Source organism: Pongo abelii, chromosome 18 (genome assembly GCF_028885655.2).
Source record: "Pongo abelii isolate AG06213 chromosome 18, NHGRI_mPonAbe1-v2.0_pri, whole genome shotgun sequence".
Lineage (NCBI taxonomy): Eukaryota > Metazoa > Chordata > Mammalia > Primates > Hominidae > Pongo > Pongo abelii.
In genome coordinates, this window is record NC_072003.2 from 52,844,376 (window position 1) to 52,862,735 (window position 18,360).

Below are 18,360 nucleotides of genomic sequence, written 5' to 3' on the forward strand. Positions count from 1 at the left end.
ACTAGGTATAAGATATTAAAGTTTCCAATTATCCCAATAAAAAGAAAGGTACACTAGGTTAGATAAGTTATTATATGAACTATTAGAATTGTTATAAAACACCCAACCTTCAAATGAACACTAATCCACTTTCTAAGCACTGATTAACATTTATCTCTATAATCTGAGAAAATTACTAGGCAAAGAGAAGGACCAGATGTTCACTCTATTATATACTATCTGATTATATTTTGACACCTCTCTTTTAAGGCTAAAAGGATGAAGTGAATAAAGACCATGGAGGTTAAATGGTCAGCATTTTCCATAGAAACACAACATTTCCTATAGAAACACACAACTCTGGAGCTGCTACTAAGGAATTTAACAAAACTGTATGTGTTCTACAAAATGCAGAGATCATGCTCCCAGGGTAACATTTTGAATCATGTTAGATAAATGTTGTAACTCTGCCCAACAGCTATATCAAATGTTTGTATTACTTGAGCAATCTTTAACTTACAATCATAGCATCCAAGTTTTATTTTACTTTAAGACATATAATTGTAGGGTTCTGATGGAACTGATTTGAGTTAGTGGCTTGTGCAGAGGCCAAATGCACTTGGATTGACCAAATGACAGGAATTTACAGTTAAGTACTCTTTTGATATGTCTTGGCAGCATAGCTTAAACCATAGATGCTTGTAAACTTTACCATTTTCAACTTTTCAAAATGCATCCATCCCAAATCAGAAACAAAACAAGAAACATAAAAATCTACATCTCTCAGAAATCATGCCTTGAAAAACATAAATAAAATCCTTTCCAAATGCTTATAGGTAAACATGACAATACATTTAACCAACTTGCTGAAAGTAAGTATTCTACATTGAATTCCTTTACTAAGTCTCTGTTTTTAGCTAGCAATAAGAATTTTTTTGTTTGTTGTGTTTTTTTTTGAGATGGAGTCTTGCTCTGTCACCCAGCCTGGAGTGAAGTGGTGCAATCTTGGCTCACTGCAACCTCCACCTCCTGGGTTCAAGCAATTCTTCTGCCTCAGCCTCCCAAGTAGCTGGGATTACAGGTGCCTGCCACCATATCTGGCTAATTTTTGTATTTTTAGTAGAGATGAGGTTTCACTATGTTGGCCAGGCTGGTCTCCAACTCCTGATTTCAGGTGATCTGCCCACCTCGGCCTCCCAAAGTAATGGGATTACAGGCGTGAGTCACCGCGCCCGGCCTGCAATAAGTTTTTATTAGAAAATAGAAATCCTTTAGGTCAAAATCAAAGTTAATGCCTACTCACAAAATAATGATAAAGAGTACAGATCTTGGCCTTCAAGGTGGTATGAAGGAATTTTTATAACATGTATAAGATGGAGGGATTAAGATGGAGTGGTTAAGGGCATCCATTCTGGGCTCAAATTCCTGCTTTCCTACTGCTTAGCTGTGTGACCTTAGACGAATTACTTAACCTCTCTCATCTCAGTTTCCTTACCAGTGGAATGGGGATAATTATACTTATCTTAACAGGGCTCTTGTGAGGATCAAATGAGATGATACAAGTGAACAGTTGCCTGGAACACAGTAAGCACTGAGTAAATGTTTGCCCTTTTTTTAGTAGTATTTTTAATATAGATAGAGCTGCTTATGCTTCTACATTTCTAAGGGGAGAGAAAAACTTGGCATCCGAAAAGCTTGTTTCAATTGAAAATTTAGTTAGATTCCCAAATTATACATTGACTATATCATTCAATTAAGTAAGATGAATGATTGTGAAAGAAGTTTTCCTAAAATGAATTAGGAAAAGAGGAAGAATTAAAACTGCTTGGAAGAGGAGGAATTAAAAGTAATATATAATGCACATATTATAACACAAGACTTACAGAAAAGACTGAGGCTATGCAGACTGTAATAATAACGTTAAGTGTTATCTTCATACAGTGTCTCATATCTAAGGATCATGTCTGTATCACTTTACAAATGCAGACAATTACCTCCACTGAATATATGAGAATTCTGTGGCAAAAGAAAGCCTTCTAAATGCCAGAGAAAGAACTAGAAATTTAAAAATGCAATATTTCTGGCTTTAAATTCTATATAGAGAAAAATGAGATGTCAAAAACAAAATTAAGAAACCAGAAAGTTAAGCTGAAAAGGGAGGGAAAGTACACTAAAATCATTTAAGAATTAAAAGTAATTTTAAAAAAATAACGAAAACACACACACACAAATCTTTTACCTTACTTTCAACAATGCCAAAACAAAAAGGCCAACTTTGTCCCATGTCTGGAAGAACACTTACAGTCTAGTCTGAGGACCTGGATTGACACAGGGGGCAGATGTCAAGCACTCAGGTGGAAGGAAGAACAGGAAGTGCTACCTGAGCTACTCCTGCCTCCTCTTCCCACCTCTTTCTCCTGCCACTCTCTACTTCTCAGTGAAACCAGCCTTGCTAACCACCTCTGCCTGGTCCTGGAACACATCTCTCTATACTCCTTCATGCCTGGAGTTCCCTTTGCCCGAAATGATCTTCTCTGAGCTTTTTGTGACTTGACTGAGTCCTCTCATCCTTCATGAACCAGCTTACGTGTCACTTCCTCAGATTCACTGCTGAGGATTCACTGAATTTGATTCAGCTTTCACTGTTACTTTCTATTTTGGCATTTAACTTGTTTGATTTTCTCTTAGTCTTATTGTAGATGTAATTCGCTTATCTGTCTATTATCATAGTTTGTCTTCCTCAGGGGTGGATCTGTTCAACAGAACACTGTTAACAAGAAAAAACTGAATCCAAAAAAGGACCTTAAGTCAGTGTTAAACTATGACTTCAAATAAATACTGTTTGATGGCACATTTCAATATGTTACCTCCCTTTTAAAGTGACACGTTTATATTCGCAAATACAGCATGGGGTGGCATGCAAAGGTACTATATATAATTTATTATACAATGTCTATAACTTTAGACATGTCGGGGAAGATACATCAAACTCCTCTAACTGTCGCTTTGTAGGTTATCACCAATATTCAACAGGGTTGCTGTCTGAGAAAATAGATTCTCATAAACTAGGAGCTACTTTAAATAATGTGACCTCTGAGTATTTAAAAAAGGTGAGAACGTTTGCTGGAATAACAATTGGCTTTTGGCTGTGGAAAAACATACATGTAAACGCCTCTTTCCCTTAGGAGAATGATACTGTTGAGGGAGAACAGTCAGTGGGGCCGTCCTCTCCCGTGGTGGTTCAAGGAGTGCACGGCCAGCACTCAAACACTCATCCATGGTTGGAAGCCCCGAGCCAGTCACTTGGCACCTGCAATACCTCTCCATCTTTCTCAAAAATGACATGAACATTTCCTTCTTTGGGGGTGTTTGCAGAAAACCACCATGGGGGAGTGGGAGTCATTATAGTTACTGTGGACTTTTCTCTTTTTTTGAGACAGGGTCTTGCTCTGTCACCCAGGTTGGAGTACAGCGGCACAACCATTGCTCACTGCAAGCTCGAACTCCCGGGCTCAAGCGGTCCTTCCTCCTCAACCTTCACAGTAGCTGGGACTACCGGTGCATGCCACCATGCCTGGCTAATTTTTTCTTTTTTAATTTTTAGTAGAGATGGGGAGTCTCACTATGTTGCTCAGGCCAGTCTCTAACTTCTGGGCGCCAGGGATCCTTTTGCCTTGGCCTCCCAAAGGGCTGGGATTACAGGTATGAGCCACCATACCTGGCCTTTAAATTTCTTAATCTATTCTGGTACAAATAAGTGGGTCCTCTGAGGAAAGGCAGGTCTAACACAAAAGCAGAACTTGCTTTTAAATTTTTTAAATAAACACTTTTGGGGTAAAAAAATGTTGTCTCCCAATATGTTATAATATGATCTCATATTTCAGAAACAAAGCGAACACAGAGGCAGACAAATAAGACTGAATAGGCTACTGAATTGCAGCCCAGGAATTGTCCATGGGAACTGAGCTCCATCCTAGACAGCCATGGCGCAGCTTGCTGACTGTAGGAAAGCAGATGCCATGGCCAGTGCTGTTTATTCCCTCGTCACTCATGACCTGGGATAACCCTGGGGGACTGGTGGTTTTGAAGGGGGCCCTGAAAGAAGCTGAAGCAAGTCAAACCTGAGTGATTACCACCCTGGGAAAAGTAGAGCCTCAGACTTAACAGGATTTTACCATTCCTCCAGAAATAAAAACTGAGATCCAAAGAAATGATGTATTTCAGAAGCTAGTGAAAGAATAGTGATAAAGCTATATTATCAGATCCCGAGAGCTAAGCATTCCAGTCTCTCTTCTTCAAACAGAAGATAAAATGCTAGTTTGGAAGCTCTTTTGAAAAATATGTCTTTAACATTCACTTTATGGCCCTCTGGAAAGGAAAGAACTTGAGTCTCCTAAGGTGGCAGAGTCAGCACTGTTTTTGAGGCAGTGAGAGGCTGTGTCCTCAGTAGGTCATAAGGCAAGGAGAAGTGGGCAATGGAGACAGAAAAGGTGTACTCAGGCCGAGGAAGGACGGCCAGCAAGGGGCACTGAAGAAATAAGTTCACGGTTAACAAGCAGCACAGAGGTAACTCCTCAAACTCTGCGGCAGAAGCTCACACAGAAGCACTAACTTTTTAAGATCAGTCTTCTTTTCTTTCTTCTGAAAATTATATACATGTATTTTCTCTACTGAAGCAGAAGTGCAAGGTATCCTATTAAAATTAGAAAAAAAATGCCTTCAAAAAATAATAATGAAATGATGGCTTATTAAACAGTGATAGTAAGATACAAATTAGTCTGAAAGGCTGATGAGCCATTACAAACAATAATATTAATGTCACTACTTACAATGATTGCAATTAACACTCACTGTGTGCTATGTGTCAGGTACTATACTATCTGTGTTACATATATTATCTCATTTAATCCTCACACCAACCCTCTATGGTGTTATCATCTCCATTTTAAAGTTGAAGGAGGAGAGGTGCAAGAAGGTTAGGTAACTTGTCTGAGGTCAGTCAGCTAGTAAGCAATAAGACAAGAATTTATACCCAAGGCATGTGACTCCAGAGTGTACCCACCTTTCAACCTGTTACAGTCTTTACAACTACAGGAGTGGCAATAGGATACTTTATACATGTTGTCCAGTCTTTGGTGTTCCAAGTCCTATAGGATCGTTACAACTACTTTGTATAGTAGGAAGGGCCATTAAATTTCTAGGAGGAAGGCGATCTACAGAGATTCCGTACGCATTCGAGGATACAGAGTGAGTCAGAGAACCCCGATGTTCGGCTTCCTCATCTTGTGCCTTTTATTTTAACCACGTCCTGCTACAGAGATCTACTTTATGTAAACCATTAGATTATTTGGACTGCCAAAACATACCTTCTATTAGGCATCTCTTGTTTTTGTAGTATAGCTTTTAAGATGTCTCTCTTTGCTTGGTTGTTTTCTTTATCCACGTAGATCACTATACCAAAACAAAAGAAAAATTCCAAGAAGGAAGTCACTCAGGAATAGGCTACATTAGTACCATTCTGTATTTTTTAAAATACCTGTTTTTAAAGACACAAGTCATGCCACCTCACTTGCATGCCTGGGAAATGAAAACAGCTCCAGAAACCAGAATCAAATCTGAGTAGTCATGTGATCTAATGTCATGTCACTGGCAGGTTTATGTGCACACTGTCAGAAAAGATACAAGCAACATCTAAGAGTGCCACATCACTGTCACTGTCTATTAATGGCACTGGCAGTCATGACAGTAAAAGTCAACGGTCTTTATTGCTTTGTATTTGAGGGATTTACTGCATTTTCTTTCACCCAAGAAGCAAGTGATAATGATAATGTATGGCAGACTGCTTGTCCTTCCTGACAGCCTCAGTAATTTAATCCTCCTCTCCTGCCACAACATGCAATAAAAGAGGCGTCTAGTGTATTGGGTTGAGGAAATCCACAGGCTGACGCCTGCTGGGGAGGGGTATGGGAGAGAAACATGCAGGGAGAGAAAGGCTTTTTAGGGTGTGAGGTTTTTGGTTTTAAAAGCACATGCTGGCATCGAGGAATGTGGCCAGACTTCACTGGGCTGAAGCATGAGATTAGATAACTGACCTCAAGTCTCAACAGAAAGAAGATGGTGAACACTTGACATTGTAAGTAAGCATCTGCACTTTGGGAAAATGGCATTTCAATGTGCGAACACTATAATTTTCATCCTGATTATTTGTTCTCAGTTCGGCAGACTTTCAGCCATGCATCAGCTTCTGAAGACATTTCTTTTTCATATGCCATTTTGGATGTAAAGGCTCCCCTGTGACCAGATCTCAACTTAGAGATTATTCCTGGTCAAAAGCACACAATGGGTGAAAGATATCATGATAATTCTAAAGCCAGTTCTCCTTAGGCTCTGCCAGGAACACACATCTTTTATGTTGAAAATGTTTCCCTGAACAATTTTAGTTCAATTCCAAATTATGGTGCTATCAATGCATTTGTTTGGCTCAGTCTGAGGGCCAAAGGCACTAAGTAGGCACAAGGTTGGAGAGACATAAAGGTACGGGTATGGGGTGGGTTAGTGGTTTCAGAGAAGAATCATCCAAGACATAATAACCAAGTTAATAATCAACTCTGGATAGCCAAAGTCAAACACCAGCTCCTAGCTTACTGCTCTTTGCATGATATCATATTAGTAAATGTGGCTAGTTATATAGGTTACTGAAGTTTATAGAAATCAATACAGATTCAAAGGTTCAGAGTATTTTTTTTTATTTATCAATGCCAAAAAGTCATGCTAACAGATCACTGGAAGATAGTACTTCGTTTTTTAGAGGTTGCCAGTACACAACGCTAAAGGGGAACTTTTTTTCCAAATGGGATTTTTTTTTTTTTTGCTGTTAATTACCAATTCAAGATGTGGCACACCATATTGTTTTTGACTTCAAAGTTGTAAAGCTTTTATGTCATACTGGCTTCCATAGTTTGAAGACAAGGGTAATCTCAGTGGTCAAAAAAAAAAAAGACTGAATTTCAAATGCCAGCATCCAAATAAAGGGTCTTCCAATTAAACCTAGACCAGATTTGATAAATTTCAATGGCTTAAATCATTTTTTTATTGTGGTAAAATATACATAACATAAAATTTACCATCTTAAATTAACAATTAACATTTAAGTATTCAGTTTAGTGGCATTAAATACCTACATATTGTGGTACAACCATCACCACTATCCATTTCCAGAACTTCTTCTTCTTCCCAAACTGAAACTCTATACTCATTAATCAATAACTTTCCATTCTTCCCTCCTCCCAGCCCCTGGTAACCACCATTCCAATTTTTGTCTGTATGAATCTGACTCCCCGAAGTATGTCATGTAAGTGGAATCATACAGTATTTGTCCTTTTGTGTCGTTTATTTCACTTAGCATTGGTGTTCTCAAGGTTCATACATCTTGTAGCATATGTCAAATTTCATTCCCTCTTAAGGCTGTATAATATTTCATCATATGTATATACTACATTTTGTTTATCCACTTATCCTGTGATAGACATTTGGATTGTTTCCACCTTTGACTATTACAGATAATGCTGCTCTAAACATGGGCATACAAATATCTGAGCTCTTGATTTCAATTCTTTTTGGTATATACCCAGAAGTGAAATTGCTAGACCATATGGGTCATTCTAAATTTACCTTTTATTTTTTATTTTTTCTTAGAGATGGGGGGTCTTGTTCTGTCACCCAGGCTGGAGTGCAGTGGTGTGATCATAGCTCACTGCAGCCTTGAACTCCTGGGCTCAACTGATCCTCCCACCTTAGCCCTTAGCCTCCCCCTGGTAGCTGGGACTACAGGTGAGCACCGCTATGTCCACCTAATTTTTAGTTTTTGTAGAGATGGAGTCTCACTATGTTGCCCAGGCTGATCTTGAACTCCTGGCCTCAAGTGATCCTACCGTCTTGGCTTCCCAAAGTGCTGGAATTACAGGAGTAAGCCACCATGACTGGCCTAATCTTTTCTTTTCCTTTTCTTTTTTAAACATCCTTACCATTGAAATTGGTTTTAAAAAGTGGTGACATTGGGGATTCCCTATGCTTCTGCTTTATCCAGTTGGCCAACACGCTATATTTCCTATTCTCTTAATAAAGACAAAAATGATTGGCACTATTTACTGGGTAATATTTATGTGCTAGGTACTATACTCAATACTTTTACTGTCATCATGCAGGTTAAGTACCTGACCCACATTTTACAGATGATTAAATAGATCCAGAGAAGGTTAGGAGTTTGCCCAAGACCACCTAGTTAGAATGCGGCAGAGCCAGAATTTGAATCCAGCAATGTTAGCCTCAAGAGTCTGCTCTCTTAACCTCCATGTTACATAACCTCTCCTCCTTCCATATGAAGCCAAAGTTTTCCTGTTTAAGCTGTAGTCATCTTGTTAACACAAGGCTAGAGGGTAAGAGAATGTTCCATAACAATATCAAGGGAAGTCACCTCATTTTCTTTTGTTTCATAAAGGAATAATTGCTTAGATATACCTAGTCTAGGTGTGTCAAATCATATTTCTTGGCAGAAAACTTTCAAAATACTCTTTTTGAAAATACTTCAGCTACTTACCAATAAGCTTAGTTCTCCAAAAGTGCACCAAGTTGGAACTATGGCTCTCCTGCTTCCACAAACAATGCCTAGTTTGGGCATCTTTATCTAGCCCAGTGGTTCTCAGTCTTTATTGTATATCACAACCCCTTAAAGGGCTTGTTAAAATGCAGATTGTTGAGTTGTATTCCCAGAGTTTCTGGTTCAGTAGGTCTGGGTTAGGGCCTGAGAATTTGTAATTCTAACACGTTTCCAGTTGCTGTTGCTGCTGGTGGTGAGGGTTCTACACATTGAGAAACATTGTTTGGCCCAACATTCATTTGCCAAATTTTTAAATGGGATCAGGAGCTAGTGAACACTTTTGGGTTGAATACCGTGGGAAACAGGAACACTTTGGCTGCCTCTGATTATGTCATGATATCCTATGACTAACCATGGTTCATTTGGTATTCTAAAACCCTAGATGGTTAAAAAAACTTACAATTTAAAAACTTGAAATACATCCTATAAAAAGTGACTCTGGTGATTATTAAAAGTATCAGAACTCTCCAAAAGTTAAGGTATTTACCTTTCATTCTCCTCAGAAATCACATTTGTTTAGGACTTGTATGATTTTGACATAAACTTACTGAAAGCATATGTCTCAAAAAGGATACAAACTGGTAGTCCAAATACTTTAGTTGATCTTCAGTCATCTACCATTAAAAACATATCCTTTACTTCTGCAAGCTGGATAAATCCTTATATTCTGTTATCAATGTCATACGGCAGAAGAAATGCAGATGGCTTAATTACAAGGAGCCGATAACCCTGAATCTCAGATAATGTTTGTATTAAAGAGTAATCATCCGTATCATCCTTATCTTTGCCAAATTTCTCCTCCTATTAGTCACAAAATCTGATGTTTCACATCATCTTCATTTTTTGAATTAAACTTCAATTGTTCCAAAAGACAGACTGTTCCATCCCTAGAGGCTAAGGGTCCAGACCTGTATAAGTCTCATAAAAACTCTGGATGATTTCATTAATCTTTGTCTTTCCACTGTCAATTCCACTGTAGGCTTCATTTGGCCCAGACAACATTCTTCAGACCTACCATTAATCTTATTTTTTCCCAAACTATTTTCTTGCGTTCTCAGCATTCTCTGAGCAAAATTTTCAGGCCCAATAAAATACAAATGTTTTGTTCTTGCTACCACTTGTCTGGCAAGTAAATTCAATTTTAGTTTTTCAGTGTTGGTATTCCTAAAAAAAAAAAAATGTATATATATATACATATATATTTTTTTGAGACGGAGTCTCGCTCTGTCACCCAGGCTGGAGTGCAGTGGCGCGATCTTGGCTCACTGCAACCTCCGCCTCCTGGGTTCAAGCGATTCTCCTGCCTCAGACTCCTGAGTAGCTGGGATTACAGGCGCCTGCCACCATGCCCATCTAATTTTTGTATTTTTAGTAGAGACGGGGTTTCACCATGTTGGTCAGGCTGGTCTCAAACTTGTGATCTGCCCACCTCGGCCTCCCAAAGTGCTGGGATTACCGGTGTGAGCCACCACGCCTAGCCAGGAGATATATATTTTTTTGTGTGTAGGTTATACTGGTTTTAACACCTCTTAATAAAGACTGAATTCAATTATGAATAATCTAGGGGATCACTAGTCTGCATCTCTCATTTTATGTACCTAATTTGGGCCTGAGCATACAAGTCTCTTTTGTACAGATTCAAGTCACAATGCAGGGTAAAATCGTTGCTAGGTTCAGCTAACCTCTCTACTGCATGGTGTTCAAACAGGAGACAGCATGTACTAATTGTCCTCTAAATTATCCATTTGAATTAAAAAGTCAGCTTGGAAATAAAATTACTTCCATTAATATTTAATGAGCTTTGGAAGATGTAAGTCTACATTATATTGACCTTCTGTATCAGGTAACAAGTGAATGGTAAATCATTACAATAATATACATGAGATAGTTACTTATTAACCAAAGACTCAAGGAGATCCCCCTGCAATGGAGATGCAAATATAATAATTTTAAAATAAACATTTTCATTATGTCATACTTAAATGAAAAATGAAGCATTCAACCAGGTTAATATTAATTATTTCTCAAATTTGCTGATGACCTAGGAGCTCATTTTTTCAGATATAACAGATATAAAACAGCATTAGTTTGCTTCTAAGCACGGAGTACATTCCTTTCCCCTCCTCCCAGAAAAATATCCTTAAAATTATTTTCAATTAATCTTGAAAATTCTACACAGTCAAATTCCATTAGATAGGAAAAGAACCTAAAAAAAGGTATAGTAAACACTTACTGAATTCATTTCTAATAGATTACTGGTTTTCTTGCTGCTATCAAATGATTAATTCATTAAAAACATAAGTAACTGTTAACATACCAATTAGACAATAAAATACCCTGCAGTAAAGGGAAAAAACAAACCAAAATGCACAACCAGGCTGGGCATGGTGGCTCGCACCTGTAATACCAGCACTTTGGGAGGCTGAGGCAGGTGGATCACTTGAGGTCAGGAGTTTGAGAGCAGCCTCGGCAACATGGCAAAATCTCATCTCTACCAAAAATACAAAAAGTAGCTGGGTGTGGCTGCATGTCCCTGTAATCCCAGCTACTTGGGGGGCTGAGGTGAAAGGATCGCTTAAACCCAGGAAGTGGAGGTTGCAGTAAGCCAAGATCGTGCCACTGCACTCCAGCCTGGGCAATAGCGCCAGACCCTGCCTCACAAAGAAAAAAAAAAAAAAGCACAACTAACAAAACACCCCAAAAAGACCTAGAGCTAACCATGTGAGAATGCACAAATTTGGGCCATTTGAGCATATATCACAGTTTGAGCTAAAGAAAGATTTGTATTGCTCTTCAAGCAAATGGAAACATCTACTCCTTGACATGGCCAAGTTTCTCAGTACACAATTAATCTCTAAAAAACAATGTTGTTGCCAGTCCAACCAAATATTCTACTCCTGACCTTTACAAAGAATAATACAAAAGCTAAAGAGTTTGTCATTTTTCTTGGGGTATCTTTCTTAAAATTAGTTGAATGCAACTATTAATAATATTTTGATATGGTTTTCTTTTCTGGTACTCTGCAACTGAGGATTTCCGAGAAGCCTGAGAAAATACTTTTGGAAATGTTTTCTTTATATCAAGTGCATGAAATGAAGGAGGAATCAGATTCTTGTCCTGTCCACACTACTTATTTCACATGTGATTTCTTAACACACCTGTTATTGTAGAATTTAAGCTGGAGTAGATCTTAGAAAGCACCTTACTTTTCAAATAAGAAAACAAGGAATCACGAAATTTAAACATCTTGCCTTAGTTCACATAACAGTAAAAATTGGGGATAAAGGGAGGACTAGACCACTAGGCCAGATCTCTGGATACTTAAGATTACTGTCTTGAGTAATGAACATATTTCTAAAAATGCCAGATGGGGAAAAAAAAGGTTAACTGTGAGCATTTGTAATCCTGCTGATACAACAGCATGGTTATACATGTTGATTAAAATGCAATTTCTAAGATTAGTGAGGAAAAAAATAGTAGTGATGAACTAGCACGAGATGGCCCATTTTGCTAAAAATAACACAACACTCCATTTTTATGGTTTGTTTTAATGTAGAGCTCTAGCAGAACATACTAAGCTGTTTTAGCTTAGGGTCATCGTAGCCTGATATTATTTTTTATTCCTCTCCAATTATATACTAATAATCACACAATAAAGTTGATTGATCTCAGAATTTATAGGATGTCTATTGGGTCTGTGCTGGTCCAGTAAACTTACATGTCAACTGGCTGCTAGATCAAGCCCTAAGACAGAAAACCTGCCTGCTGCTATGAATGGATGTGTGTGCTATATGATGAAAGGTGTAGTAAGAACTTAATGCTTCACTCAATTAAAATCTTGAACATCTAGACACTGAGAGAGATATATACACGTATTGTAAAAACATCCAGGTGATGACATTGATCAGAAAGGCAGACAATAAATAGGACATTGAAAGCTTCAAATCATATGATTAAAAAATGACTTCTTTGAAAGATATTTCTTTGAAATATCATATATTTAAATTAAATTCCTAATTATAGACCTAGCTGACATTTTTCTATTGAACTATTACATAGCAGGACCATCTTAGAAATATTTTTTCACATTGTTCTGTTTTCTCTTAGCTTTGGTATTACTTCAACTTTCTTTTCTTTTTTGAGACAGGGTCTCACTCTGTCACTCAAGCAAGAGTGCGGTGGCAAGATCATAGCTCACTGCAGGCTCACCCTCCCAGGCTCAAGCAATCCTCCTGCCTCAGCCTCCTGAGTAGCTGGGACTACAGGGGCGCAACACCATGCCCGGCTAATTTTTGTATTTTTTTTTGTAGAGACGAGGTTTCGCCATGTAGCCCAGGCTGGTCTGGAACTCCAGAGCTCAAGCGATCTACCTGTCTTGGTCTCCCAAAGTGCTAGGATTACAGGTGTGAGCCACTGTGCCTGGCCCAACTTTATTTTCTTAATCTTTATGCTACTGATTTGACTTTTATTAATCAATTCTGACAAGACTTCCATGAATTTATGTGACTATTAGAGAAATAAACTTTCTCTCTGTTCTTTCCGCTTCTTTCATAAATAAAAAAGACAAACATAAAAGTCTATATTACAAATGAATCATACATACCATTGCTATAGTTATAGTAGACCCACTGCCCACTCTTGGGTTTTGGAAGCGACACGGGTGTCTCTTCAGCAGGAAGACTGTAGAATCGGCACTCAACGAACAGCCGTTGGATAGTGTCATCCATGGTTACTTGAGAATCATTAAGGCTTAGAGCTATGATCTCAATCCGAATTTTTTCTGATGGCTGTTTAAAGAGCAAAAACAAAAAACAACAAAGAAATAAAATAATAGAACAAAAAGATCCACTATTACTTTCCACTATCAATTTTAAATAAAACACGAAGGCCAATGGGCTTCTTTTCTTGAATGCAATGTACACTACTGTATGTTACACATGATAGATTATTCATGACAGAGAGACAGAATGAGATTCTAATGCCCCAGGGTTTGAAGTTAACAGTGTCATGGCAATAGTCTCCTGATTTACATTTGAGGCTATAAATACCCCACTAGTAGTCTACCAGGAGTGAAGATTATGAGATCTTCATCTCCGATTGCTTTCAGAATGACAAGTTGGCCTTGTTTCAAACTATGTAATGAAGTACATGTTTATCACTGCCTTTACTTAATCTACAGTACCTGAGAAAGTTTCAGTTATTCGGAGATCAAAGCCTGTTGAGCACTTTATAGGTATTATGCTAATATATGTAGCTATATGAATCAATATTAACTAGAGCAGAAACTACAGTTCATTCTCTCATTCTGTCATAATATATTTTGTTCAATAAATAATACAGTTTCAAGCGAAAGAAACAATTTTATGTCTAATTTGAACGACATTTTCTCATAATTTATCTTTAATTTTATTTTTACAAAATTAACAACTAAAATGGTGTTTGTTTAATTTTCACCTCAATCCTTGCTTAATAGATTTTGGTGTTATAGACATTATCACGGGAATTACAAATGTTTCCTGAGTAATGATTTCAAATAATTAATAGACTAGGATAAGAAACTGTATCACACCAAGATAACTCCTCAGTTAAATCTGTTTTTTACAATTTAAAGTTTGTCCTTTAGTATCAAAATCCTATTTTACTAAATTCAGAGACATGCTATAAATTATATAACTTCAAATAATAATTAGAAAAACCTGAAAATAAGACCTGTTCATATGACCAGCTTTTAGGAATTCATTGTTAAATTTAAATCAGCGTGTAAATTCACCATAGTGGTTACTTAGATATTTCAAAGCATATAATATAATTAATCAAATTGAAAAGCATAAGTATCCTATTGTAAAAATATTCCCATAAAGAACAATTTCCATTGCTGTCAAACCCCTCAATATTTGATGAAGTAATTTTACCCCCTTCTTTCAAAAGACATTTTCTTTTATTATGTATTCTAAGACACTTTAACTAAAAACCCAAATCTGAATATTTCAATAAGGTTATTTTATTATTCAGTAGATTCATGGAAATTTTACTAGGATGACAGAGAAAATTCCACACCATTCTGTCTCCACTAATACAGGTACAAGGCTGCAGCTGGCAATATTACTAGGATTAGCATAGTATGATGAAATATTTAAAGGAAAATTTTTTCTAAAACCTAATAAATCAAATGACTGCCAAATGTCATTAAAGTGATGGTCTTTGACTTGAATATGCTTTTCATATTCAAATTTGAAAAGAAAGAGATGAAAGCCTGGAAAGGTTACTCGGTTTCAACTAATAACCTCAAGCCCTCTCCGTTCACGTGCATAAAAAATGAAGTTGGCTCTATTGTCTAATCTCACTTCAGAAAACCCCTTCTCTGCTCGCTGAAGACTACATGGTAAAGAAAATATTTTAAATGATTTTTTTTTCCTTAAAATGTATCGTGGTGGTGAAAATACTGTAATACATATATTTTATAATTCTGGTCCAAGTGTAGCATAATGTATAGTTAAGTCTTCTACATAAGTTGGAATTTGACAAACTTAGAATTATTATAGCAATAACATCTTATACAACATTTATGTTTCTGCACAAAAGAATTAAAGGAAAATAGCTATAAAAAGAAAAAAAGTGCTATACATACTTATTTCTACTCTGTGAAAAGAGGAATTTAAAATTGTTTATCACAGAACCTAATGAAGAAGTAAATGAACTTGTAAATAGCAGGGGAATCAAATTTATCTAAGTGGTTATTTTATTAATAATATATTAGCTATACAATCCCCATATGAAAACTTGCATTATTGTAAGAGCCAATTTAGACTGTCAAATAAGACTACATGCAACTCTTTAAAGTTTAAAATACAATCCTAGATAAACTATTCACTTGGATCCCAGCCAAAACACAAAAACAAAATAACAAAACCCCAAACACCAAAACAACAAAAAAGAAAACTCACTGTATTATCAAAAAAATAAAAGAACTTTATTGCGTTACTGCACTCCAGCCTGGCAGACAGAGCAAGACTCCGTCTCAAAAAAAAAAAAAAATTCAACTAGATTTTGTATAAAGATCTGAAGATTGGCCTGGCGCAGTGGCTCATGCCTGTAATCCCAGCACTTTGGGAGGCCGAGGTGGGCGGATCATGAGGTCAGGGGTTTGAGACCAGCATGGCCAACATAGTGAAACCCCGTCTCTGCTAAAATTACAAAAAATTAGCTGGGCATGGTGGCGGGCGCCTGTAATCCCATCTACTTGGGAGGCTGAGGCAGGAAAATCGCTGGAACCCGGGAGGCGGAAGTTGCAGTGAGCCGAGGTCGCGCCACTGCACCCCAGCCCGGGCGACAGTGCGAGACTCCGTCTCAAAAAAAAAAAAAATCTGAAGATTAAGAAGCACATTAAATGCATAATAGACAACTTCATCTCAGCATGTCAGAAATGAACTCATTCCCTCTCCTCTTCCCCAATCCTATTCATACTGTGTTATTTCCTATCTCAGCCGATGACATCACCACCCACCTAGTCCCCTACAGCCAGGAGACATAGCAGCATCCTTGCCTTTCCATTTTTTTCACACCCACTATATCCTAAAGGTCACCCATTCCTGCTCATTTTACTTCCTAAATATCTCCACAATTGGCCAGGTGCAGTGGCTCATGCTTGTAAATCCCAGCACTTTGGGAGGCCGAGGAGGGGCAGATCGCTTAAGCCCAGGAGCCCAAGAGCCCAGGAGTTGGAGACCAGCCTGAGCAACACGGTGAAAACACATCTCTCCAAAAAATAAAACAAAACAAAAACCACACACACACACACACACACACACACACACACACGGAGCCAGGCCTTGGAGTGGCATGAGCCTGTGGTCCCAGCTACCTGGGAGGCTGAGGTTGGAGGATCACTTGAGCCTGAGAGGTTGGGGCTGTAGTGAGCCATGATCTTGCCACTGCACTCTATGCACTGTAGCCTGGGTGACAGGGTGAGACCCTGTCTCAAAAAAAAAAACAAAAAAACAAAAAAACAAAAAAACAAAAACAACTTAATGATTCACTGAATTGTTGAAAGCATATATTTCAGACATTGTTTTAACTGTTGGGGATATAAAGAAAAATAAGATGTTTCTTTTCCATTTTTTATCTCTAGAGAAAATACTAAGTTCTCACGGGGTAACTAATACAATAGCTTTCTAGTTATCAGAAGGTAGAAATTTGACAGAACAAGGAGGGAGAAAATAGAAGGAACTGACATAAGAGATTTGAGAGCGAACTGGTAGCCGATTGATGAGCATTATGGGACTGTAAGCTCAGTGACGGTAGGGACTATTAGATTGCTCATTGCGTTATGTAGTACACAATAAATAAGTGGATCTACTCTCATGACAGAGAGAGGTGAGGCACTCATCTCTAATCTCTTGTCTGCAGTCCCAACCATTCTCCTTATTGTAGCAGAATTCTCTTCCTAAAAACCAAATATCATCTTTCCGCCTGAAAATATTCCTATTGCCTTACACTCTAGCCACTCCTTTAAACTCGTGGTGTGCTGTTTTATATTGCTCAGTTTTTGCATCTGTTATTTATTGTGTGAAATGTTTTCCATCAGAATTCCACTCCTGTGAGGCCCTGAACCACACATCCTCTCCTTTATGACAGCAATACTGATCTCCAAGAGCGAGTTGGTTGTTTCCTCCTCTGGGCCCTTACTGCACTTCTCCATCACATTGTACTACATGGAACTGTTCACATATTTGCCTCTGTCTATAGACTCTGGGCTTCAGGAGGGCAGGACCAATATCTTACTCATTTTTTGCTACTTCACATCCTCCCCAAAATAGGCTGTCAATAAATATTTAATGAAATAGTGGAGACTGTATATCTTTTATATATTCAGAATATCTTTTTAAAATTTTTCTTCAGGTTCTTGTTGTCCAGGCTGAAGTGCAGTGGCAAGATGACAACTCACTGCAGCCTCAATCATCCAGGCTCGAGTGATCCTCCCATCTCAGCCCCCTGAGTAGCTGGGACTAGAGGAGCATGCCAACATACCCAGATATTTTTTAAATTTTTTGTAGAGACGGGGTTTCACTATGTTGCCCGGACTGGTCTCAAACTCCTCGCCTCAAGCAATCCTCCCACCTCGACCTCTCAAAGTGCCAGGATCACAGGTGTGAACCACAGTGCCCAGCCTAGAATATCTTTTATTTATTGCCAGAACTATGTGAAGCTGCAGGTATTATTGCCTTCTCATTTAAAAAATATTTATTATGGCTGGGCGCGCTGGCTCATGCCTGTAATCCCAGCACTTTGGGAGGCCGAGGCAGGCAGATCATGAGGTCAGGAGATCGAGACCATCCTGGCTAACACAGTGAAACCCTGTTTCTATTAAAAATACAAAAAATTAGCCGGGTGTGGTGGCACGTGCCTGGTACTCGGGAGGCTGAGGCAGAAGAATCACTTGAACCCGGCAGGTGGAGGTTGCAGTGAGCTGAGATCGTGCCACTGCACTCCAGCCTGGGTGACAGAGCGAGACTCCACCTAAAAAAAAAAAGGAAATTATGTGCTACTATGTTTTGGGGAGTGGTTATTATTAACTGCCGACAAATATATAGAACTCTTGCTGTTATAGATTTTAATGAAATAAGACTATCTCAAGACAGGTGAATATTGTTGAATCTAGGTGGTAGGGTACTATTATTTCTACTTTTCTGCATGTTTGAAATTTTTCATCATAAGAAAATGGGAAG

General features: G+C 38.1%; 1 protein-coding gene across 3 annotated transcripts in view; it reads right to left on the bottom strand.

The window, feature by feature from the left end:
• RPGRIP1L (RPGRIP1 like) overlaps positions 1–18,360 on the bottom strand; it is a 99,941-nt gene that overhangs the window by 5,644 nt on the left and 75,937 nt on the right. For 2 of the 3 annotated variants that reach the window (XM_024233405.2, XM_054533922.2), the window contains exons 23-24: positions 13,239–13,422; positions 5,346–5,430 (exon numbers count right to left, since the gene is read on the bottom strand). In XM_024233405.2, the coding sequence (XP_024089173.2) occupies positions 5,346–5,430; positions 13,239–13,422 (269 nt within the window). Of the gene's footprint in view, positions 1–5,345; positions 5,431–13,238; positions 13,423–18,360 lie in introns of those variants that run through there. The other variant, XR_008514591.2, reaches the window with a different exon arrangement.